General features: G+C 46.1%; 1 protein-coding gene across 2 annotated transcripts in view; it reads right to left on the bottom strand.

The window, feature by feature from the left end:
- LARP1 (La ribonucleoprotein 1, translational regulator) overlaps nt 1-9397 on the bottom strand; it is a 55563-nt gene that overhangs the window by 2916 nt on the left and 43250 nt on the right. For both annotated transcript variants that reach the window (XM_039257459.1, XM_039257458.1), the window contains 7 exons: nt 8583-8706; nt 8254-8459; nt 7697-7803; nt 6680-6831; nt 3310-3454; nt 1644-1753; nt 1321-1448 (listed from right to left, as the gene is read on the bottom strand). In XM_039257459.1, the coding sequence (XP_039113390.1) occupies nt 1321-1448; nt 1644-1753; nt 3310-3454; nt 6680-6831; nt 7697-7803; nt 8254-8459; nt 8583-8706 (972 nt within the window). The remainder of the gene's footprint in view (nt 1-1320; nt 1449-1643; nt 1754-3309; nt 3455-6679; nt 6832-7696; nt 7804-8253; nt 8460-8582; nt 8707-9397) is intronic.

The raw sequence follows: 9397 nt of genomic DNA on the forward strand, positions 1-9397 counted from the left end.
CTTAAAAACCAATTACCAGTTTATGAGGCACATCTCCATGCCAAGATGCCAAAGCCCCATGCTACTTTATGTACATTTGCTCATGGAGTCTACACCACCCTTTGATGGAGGCATAATCATCCCATTTTACAGATGAGGAAAGTGAAGCACAGAAAAATAACATGCTCAGGGCCGCACAACTAACATAACTGGTGGAGACAAAATGTGGACTAGGCCCATCTACCTACCTCTGAAGCCCAGGCCTTCACCAACACTAGTTTCTGCAGAAGACACTGATCTAAGAGTCAGACCATGATCCAGTGTAGCCTTACTGCTGCTGAAGGTCCAGTGACCTCAAGGACATCTCCTTTCCTTTCTGAGGGTCAAAGCTGAGCCCTTCTAATCCCACCTCCACAGGTCTTCCTACTACAAGGCTTCTCTGCACACATGCTCCCTCAACCCCCAGAGGAGGAAGAGCTTAAGGACAGAAAACAACAGATTCACCTTTATACTGGGAGGCCTGAACGGCACTGCCATTATCTTACTGGGTGACTACGGGCTTCCATTTATCCACTGGTACAGCAAATGTACCAATAAACCACATTATAAAGATTAAATGAGATCAATATCAAGTGCCTAGCACAGTGCCTGGTACACAGTAATCACTCAATTAATTAATGGCAATTTTTTAATAGATGCGATGACTATTACTATTTACTTCTATTTGTCTTTTGGCTAAAAGGTTTCAAGGGAATAAGATGACCTGGCACTTCTCTAGTATACTATTAATTCTTTGGAAGAACAAGTCTCACTCATTTCAGGAGTTTCTGAAACACAGCACACTCAAAACTACCGCTTCCCTGGTTATACCCAGTAGCAATAACCCTGACCCACCAGTGGATGTCACCATTGAGTCACCTGCTCCAAGAAGACAGGTTGGGTTGGTGTGGAGTGTTCAACATTATAAAAATTAACTTTTGGGGTTGGAACTGGCCTCTTCCAGAAAAAGCAAGTACATTTGCTCAGGTACTCATCCCAGTCTACCAACTCAGTCATGCCAGGCTAACCAGAGCACACTAAGATCAAAGGGAGAGAGCATATGCTGGTTTAGCTGCAGGACCAAGGGAAGGAGGGAGGAGCAACCACATAACCCCCTTCAATTAGCTGTCAGTGTCCACTTCTCACTCTCTATTTTACAGGCAAAGAAACTAAGGCCCCAATGGGGGAAAAGGGTCTCTGGGCTAGTGGCATAGCTGGGGCCGGAACCCAAGTGTCCTGACCTCTGGTCCAGTTTTCCTTCCAGGACAACGAGGGTGAGAAAGACAACAGACTTTCACTCACATCCACTCGGAAGTCTTCGAGACGTCGGAATTTGCCGAGGTATTCTTGAAGTTTGGGGTCAATGTCCAAATTTTTGGCTTTGGAATATTTCAAGAAGGCCCAGAACTTCTCCAGCCCATATAGTTGGCCTGCAGGAAAGAAGAGGCTGAGGTGGAGAGAGGTAGAGAGCAGCTGGGCTGGTGAGGAGTTGAGAATAAAGAGACTCAGGGGAGTGGGAGGTGTGAGATGACTGACACACAGCCAGACCCAGGTGGACCTGGGGAGGGAGGAGGGAAAGAGAGCGTAGGTGACCGGGGCTTGCAGAGTCCAACTCTGGCTCTCACCTGCTTCATAGTCCTTCACTGTCTCCTCCTGAAAATCCTTGAAGATGTCTAGCCGGAACTTCTTTTCCAGGCCATAACTGTAGTATCGAAAAAGGCACTCCAAACCATATCTGTAGGAGAACACAAGTCAGTGAAATCAGGACAGTTTTGTTAACTGGGATTGCACCTGCATAATAAATGAATGAGGAAATAGTTTAAGTACATGGATTACTGAGAAAATGGTAAATAATCTTAAGAAGGCTAACATTTAATGTTAGCCTAAGTGGGCCCAGTAGTTTATGGTTTGTTTGCCAGGGGTCAGCAGGCTTCAGCCAAATGAATAGCAGTCCCCTGCCCACATTCAATTGTTGTTTGGCTGCTCTGTGCTGTAAGAGCAGAGCTGAGTAGTCGCGACAGATCCCTATGCCTGCAAAGCCTTCGTATTTCTTATCCATCCCATTACACGAGTTTGCCAGTCTCTGGGATGAACGCTCAGCAAAGTCACGTGACCTATCAATTAGTAAGTTTATTTGATTTCAGACATTTTATTTTTAGGAACATGTCAGGGAAGTGACCAAAAAATACACTGTTTATATTTTACATATGTACAAAACTGTTCATAACATTATTAAAATTTAAATGTCTCAGAGGGGCAGTTAAGAAAAATAATGGCAAATCTGTACAACAGAATATAACCTATCAAAAATTATAATGTATGGGGTGCCTGGGTGGCTCCATCGGTTGGATGTCCGTCTTTGGCTCAGGTCATGGATCTTATGGTTCGTGGGTTCGAGCCCTGCATTGGACTCTGTGGTGATGGCTCAGGGCCTGGAGCCTGCTTCAGATTCTGTGTTTCCCCGTTCTCTCTGCCCCTCCCCTGCTCACATTCTCTCTCTCTCAAAAATAAATAAAACATTAAAAAAATTTATAATGTAAATACACACTGATGGATACTGAGATGCTTATGACATATATCAAGTGGAAAAGACAGGTTTCAAAGTGTTATGTCAGAATGAGCCCATTTTATAAGCAAATATATAAATTTCATATCTATACACGCATACAAAGTCTGGAAGGGCACATACTTAAATATATTAACACTGGTTATCTCTGGGAGTTGGGAGTTTTCAAATGATCTTATCTATATTTTCTAAACTTTCAGCAAAAGGTATGTAAGAATTTCTGTAAGAAAGTTTTAAAATAGTTTAACAACACAAAAAAACGTTCATGTTTATAAACGGTAAGACACAAGAAGGCATTTTTTTTGTGTGTATGTGATGATCTAGATACATTAAAAAGTAAGGTGCAAAGTGCTATCTAATAGAGGCTATCATCTGTGTAAACAACAGCAGGGTGGTGGGCAACTATACGGATGTCCTTGTTCACACAATCAAATATTTTTAGGAAAGCCCCTCAGGCTTCTGACCGTGCTGGCTATCTGTGGAGAAAGGAGGAACTCGGTGGCGGGGGGACAGGGATAAAACAACTTCTCACTATATAACCTCTGCCCTCTTCGAATTTTGAACCATGTAAACATACTACTCCTTCAAAAATAATCATCTTTTTATAAAGCAAATTTGTAAGCAGAACAGATTTCTGGTTATAGCTCTGGGGGCAGACCCACCAGGGACGTCTCACCTCCCACAAATACTAGCCAGTGCCTTCCCGTCCCTCATGTCCTGCTCACCTGTAGCCTTCTTTGGCATCCTCCAGAGCAAGCTGCTTAAACTCCTCATACATCTTTTTGTTGAAGTGATCTCGGAGGAAGAAGGACCAGAAGCGGAAGAGAGTGTTCATCTCCTGAGACTGGCCAATGCCCAAGCGTTTCCGCTCTGTTTGGGGACAAAGGAGGAAAGACCTGTCAGGGCCAGGCTGCCTGTGCTTCAGGGGACAAATGCTCCTGGGGTCAAAGACTTTGGTCCTTTCTCCTCTACCCTTCAGTTCCCTTGCTCATCCCCTGTCATTTCAGTCTTTCAGGAGACAGTCATTAAGCACTATTCTATGTCAGGCCTGGCTGCCAGGCAGTGGGCCTGAGCCTCACAGGAAGCAGGTGGCATCAGCTTCTAAACCAGGACAGCCTGGTCTAGCTCTTTATCTCAAATGCTAGTGCTCTCAAGTGTAGTGAGAACAAGGAAAAGCATGAACAAATAATTTAACAATCCAACAAATTACATTCATTATTCATTACCAATAAATATTTTAGGACTCCTACAATACCAACAATTACAAAATGATTATCACTTAAAATAACAACACCAAAGCACAAGCAACAAAAAAATAGATAAATTTAGTATCATGAAAAAAACGAAAGGGGTGCCTGGGTGGCTCAGTTGGTTAAGTGCCTGACTTTAGCTCAGATTGTGATCTCATGGTTTGTGGGTTCTAGTCAGCATGGGGCTCTGTGCTGACGGCTCAGAGCCTGGAGCCTGCTTCAGATTCTGTGTCTCCCTCTTTCTCTGCCCCTCCTCTACCCATACTCTGGCTCTTTCTCTCTCTCAAAAATAAATAAAACATTAACTCAGTTGGTTAAGCGTCTGACTCTTGGACTTTGTCTCAGGTCATGATGAGATCGAGCCTCGTTTCTGGCTCTGCACTGATCACGGAGCCTGCTTAAGAATCTCTCTTCCCTCCTCCTCCTCCCTTCCCCACTTGCATGCATGCACGCTCTCTCAATAAATAATGAATACGTTTTTTAAAAAAGACTAAAAACCTCTGTGCTTCAAAGAACGCTATCAACAGCATGATAAAACAACCCACAGGGTGGGGAAAAAGTATTTGCAAATCATGAATCTGGTAAGGGACTTGTACCTAGAAACTATAAACTACTCTTTTAACTTGATAATAAAGGCAAACAATATAGTTAAAAAATAGGCAGAGGATCTTAATAGACATTTCTCCAAAGATATACAAATGGCCAATAAGCACATGAAAAAAATGTTCAACATTAACAGCTGCCAGGAAAATGCAAATCAAAACCATAAGGAGGTATCACTTATCACGTCATGCCTATGAGGATGACTGTAATCAAAAGGACAGACAGACAATACCAAGCGCTGGAAGGATGTGGAGCAACCAGAACCCCCGACATTTCTGTCTGGGAACAAAACATGGTGCCCCCACTTTGAAAACAGTTTCACCATTCCTCCGAAGGCTTAAATGCAGTTGTCATACGACCCTGCAATTCCACTCTTCTGTCCAAGCTAAATGAAAATCTATGTCCACACAAAAACTTGTGCAGGAATGTTCACAGTGGCACTATTCATGACAGACAGAAAGTGGCAATCCAAGTGTCCATCATCTGATGAACAGATAAACAGAACAGCACATGGCCATATATGGAATATTATCTAGCAATGAAAAGGAATCAAGTACTGACACCATGCTACGGTATAGAGGACATGTGACAACAGTGTACTAAGGGAAGAAACCCATCACAAAGGATGGTGCATCTATACAAAAAGCCCACAAGAGGCAAACTATACGGACTGGTGGTTGTGCAGGCCTGGGAGAAGCTATGGGGGTAGGAATGGGAGTGACTGGTAAGGGGCACATTCACTCTCTGGTAATGAAAACATTCTAAAATCAATTCTCTGATGGACATGCAACTTCTGAATATACTAAAACTCACTGCACCCTTTAAATGGGTAAAATGTATAGTATGTGAATCCTATCTCAATAAAGCTATCCCATAGGAACAGAGGACAGTAAGGCAGATAAAAGAAGCATTCAGCAGCCATATTTTGCTAAATGAAAAGAGGGGAGGCGAATTAATACAAGGAGCATTAAGGTTGCTTCTTTGGGGCCCCTGGGTGGCTCAGTCAGTTCAGCAGCTGACTCTTGATTTTGGCTCAGGTCATGATCTCATGGTTCGTGGGATTGAGCCCCCATTGGACTCTGTGCTAATAGCACAGAGAGGCTGCTTGGGATTCTCTCTCCCCTGTCTCTCTGCCCCTCCTGTTCTCTCTCTAAAAAAAAAAAAAAAAAAAAAGATTGTTTTTGAGCATCTTTACAGCCAATCTGACAGAAATCTATAGTTAAAAGACATCTCGGGAGCCAGATGGCTCAGTCAGTTGAGCCTTTGACTCTTGATTTTAGCTCAGGGTTGTGAGATCAAGCTATGCACTGGGCTCTGTGCTGAGCATGGAGTCTGCTTAAATTCTCTCTCCCCCTCCTCTGATCCTCTGCCCTACTCACTCACTCACTAAGAAATTTAAAAAAAAATTTTTTTTAATCTCGTTTCGTGATAAAAGGAAACACAAGAGAGTATCCAGAAAGCTTATTTCCCTAAACTGTCTACTAGAGCAGGGGTCAACAAACTTTTTTCTATGAAAGACCAGAGAGTAAATGTTTTAGGCTTTATAGGCCACATATGATCTCTGTCAGAAGTTCTTCTCTTTCTCCTTCACAACCACTTAAAAATGTAAAGCAGAGGCAGCTGGCTGGATCTGGTCCACAGGCTGTAGCTAAGCAACCACTGTTTCAGAGAATGTATGTCACGCCGGATCACACCCTTTTATGATAAACAGTGGACCCAGTGGCTGAGTTAGTAGTCATGCCAGAAACAGGTATTATTTTCTTTAACTTTTTTTTTTTTTTTACTTTTATTTATCATTGAGAGAAGAGAGACAGAGCACAAACAGGGGAGGGGCAGAGAGAGGAGACTCAGAATCCGAAGCAGGCTCTAGGCTCTGAGCAAGCTATCAGCACAGAGCCCAATGTGGGCCCGAACTCACAAACTGCGAGATCATGACCCAAGCTGAAGTCGGTCGCTCAACCGACTGAGACACCCAGGTGCCCCAGAAAGAGGTAAACTTTTGATATTTTTTATTTTCACTAGAGGAAGATCAAGGGACAGAGATGTTCAGAGTAGCAGATTCCTTTAGCCTCCTGTATTCTAAAACTACCTGGCCTGAGTCTAGCTCCAATCCTCTTTGCTGTAACAGTGTGTCAATTCTTGCTCTAAGGTTAGAGAAAACCATCAGCTGCACCACCCCCTTACACTCTGGATCTAAAAAGTGGGCTCAGAGGCTCAGCTCCTCTGCCCCTGTGCTTCTTACCGTTAAGGCAGCGCCTACGGTACTTGTGGTAGACGTGTTGTGTGAAGCCGTTTTCCTTGAGCAGTTCATGGGAAGGATGCTGGAACTTGGGCAATGACTGAGGGGTACAGCCGTAGCTGCCAACTGCAGGTGTCCCTTCTGAGGGGCTGGAGCTGAGGTCAGGAGAGAGACAATGTCACCAGGTTCCCTAGAGCAGCTGGCCAGCAGTTTAGGAAGGGCCCCTCTGTTCCTTCCATCAGCCAAGATCTAGCTTCTCGTAGGGCAACAGAGAGACCCAATTCTGTGCTAGGTCCTCAACTTAACATCCATGGGCCTGAATCACTCTTGGCATGGACCTTTGGTGGGTTTTACACTGAGGCTTATAGAGACTGGGAGACACGTTCAGGGTCATGAGGCTGTTTAAGATCCCAGGTCGGCACAATGCCCAAACTTGAGCTTTTAAGCATTTATTTATCTGGACTTCACATTCAACTTTCTTTGATAAGCTATTATGGGTTAAGCCATCTACATTTTTCTTTAAAACCATGCCCATTCTCAGTCTGTGCCGTCTTTGCAGGGAGTAGAGTGCATACATAGGTCAGTGGCTTCCAAACCTTGCTTTTGAGCAGAGAACACTGGGACAATTTTCTGGGGGCTGGAGGGTGGGGAAGCACCCTAAACCCTACTCTCAGAAGCTGAGTCAGTAGACTGAGGGCAGGGCCCAGGAATCTGTATTTTTCCTTAATGACTGTACCATCCCGAGGCAGGCAGCAGATAACCACTTTTGTAATCAGTTCACAAACATTCTCTGAGAGAATCTGGTCCCATGTAGATGCAACACCACTTCCTTCCTTAGGAAAATCTTCCCAGACCCTGGATTAAGTTCTCCAGAGTCCTCCAGACTTTTAGATTTAGATGAAGGGTCCCTTTCTTTAATTTACAGACCGAAGAGGTTCTTTCTTCCTGGTCCCATCAGCTGCCTGGCTTTCCCACCCACCCTGCAGGGGGCCCCATCTCTCTTCCCCACTGCCCTGGCACCTGATAGAAGCAGTCCGGGGCCTGTGCTCGCGGGAATCCATCACCCAGCCCACGTGACTCTCCAGGGGCGGGTTCGAGCTGTGTCTTGTCTTCCTTTTCCGAGGCATCTGCAAAGGCCAGTCCACAGTCTGTTACTCATCGCACTCACAGAATTCTAGGCGCACCAAGCATTTATAGGACCAAGATCCCTCACGTGTGTGAGTTATTTCACAATTTACAAAGCGTTTTCCTATCTAGTTCCTCACACGATGTCCACAGCTATGAGCCAGGAAGTGGTATGCCTATTTCACAGGTGAGGAAATTGAGGCTTGGGAGCCGAAGGACCCACTCCTGGTCCATCCTCCTAAGGCTTTACCCTGGCTACATGGAGCCACCACTCCCACACCGGGTCCCTTTTCAGATGTGGCCACTCAATCCTGGGTAGGCCCAGCCACCTAAGAATACAGAGCAGGTCTGGAATTGGGCAGTTTCCTGGCTTAAGCAAGGGTAAAAAGCAAAGCACCAGAATGAGGTGAAATGAGCCCAAGACTCTTAGCAGCCTGGCAGGAGCGCCTCACCTTGGCATCTAGTGTCCGTCCTTCTTTCACTACTGGGTAAAACCGTGATGTCTGACTTGAGTCTTTGAGCTGCGGTGTCCGGGGAGTGCGGGGGGTCCTGGCGTTGCGGTAGTTTGGTGACTCCGGGACAGTGGTTGGTAGAGAACGGGCAATGGTGGAGGGCTCAGGAGCACCAAACAACTTGTTGGCCAGGGCATCAGTGGGAACTGCAGAGGCAGAGCAGGTCAGTAAGCAGGGGCAGGCCTGGGACCATCTGTCCTTGGAAGGCTCCCTGTTGAAGGGTTGCAGACCCTCCCACCCAGGCCAGGGTTCCAGGTGTCACCTCTCACCTTGCTGGAAGCGGGGTGGCCCAGGAGGCACCTCCTGGTTGGGATCCACAGGGGGCTCGGGGGTTAGTGTGTCAAACTGCTCCCGGCTGATCATGTTGACTTTCTTGAAGTTCTCGACTTCTTGCTGCCGAGGATACAGATGGGTGGGGACAAGATGTTAGTAAGAAGACTGACCCAGCCTGTTTAGGAATCGAGACTGGCAGGAAGTTGCAGAAGGCAGCTCCCATGTGCACATACGTGGAATTCTGGTCCCCAGGCTCTCGGTGGCGCCCTCACCATTCCCCACTCCCAGTTACCAGGGCATGCGCATGCCTACCCAGAAGGGGTTAGGGCCTGCCCAGCCCTCTCTACGGCAGGACCAATGTGAGGACTTCAGCTCTCCAGAACTCGCTGCAGACCCCGACCTTCTTCCCACCACTGTCTCCTCACCTCCACCAAATGCCCTGCTTCCTACTACACAGGCTCCCCTCAGGCCCACCTACCACCACACACAGCTGCTCTGTAAAAACCTACAGAAAGTTTTGACAGTTTCCAGGCAACACAGATTTTTAAAAAACCTATCTTTCCTGTATCTTCCATACTCAAAACAAGTTCCTTAAAAGGCTTTTAAACTTTTATATAGGCCTAAATATTTAAGAATAGAAGTGACAGGGGCGCCTGGGTGGCTTAGTCGGTTAAGCGTCCGACTTTCGCTTAGGTCATGATCTCGCGGTTCGTGGGTTCGAGCCCCACGTCCGGCTCTGTGCTGACAGCTAGCTCAGAGCCTGGAGCCTGTTTCAGAGTCTGTGACTCCCTCTCTCTGTGACCCTCCCCTG

This window comes from Hyaena hyaena, unplaced genomic scaffold (genome assembly GCF_003009895.1).
Source record: "Hyaena hyaena isolate Hyena2069 unplaced genomic scaffold, ASM300989v1 scaffold_619, whole genome shotgun sequence".
In the NCBI taxonomy this organism is placed as follows: domain Eukaryota; kingdom Metazoa; phylum Chordata; class Mammalia; order Carnivora; family Hyaenidae; genus Hyaena; species Hyaena hyaena.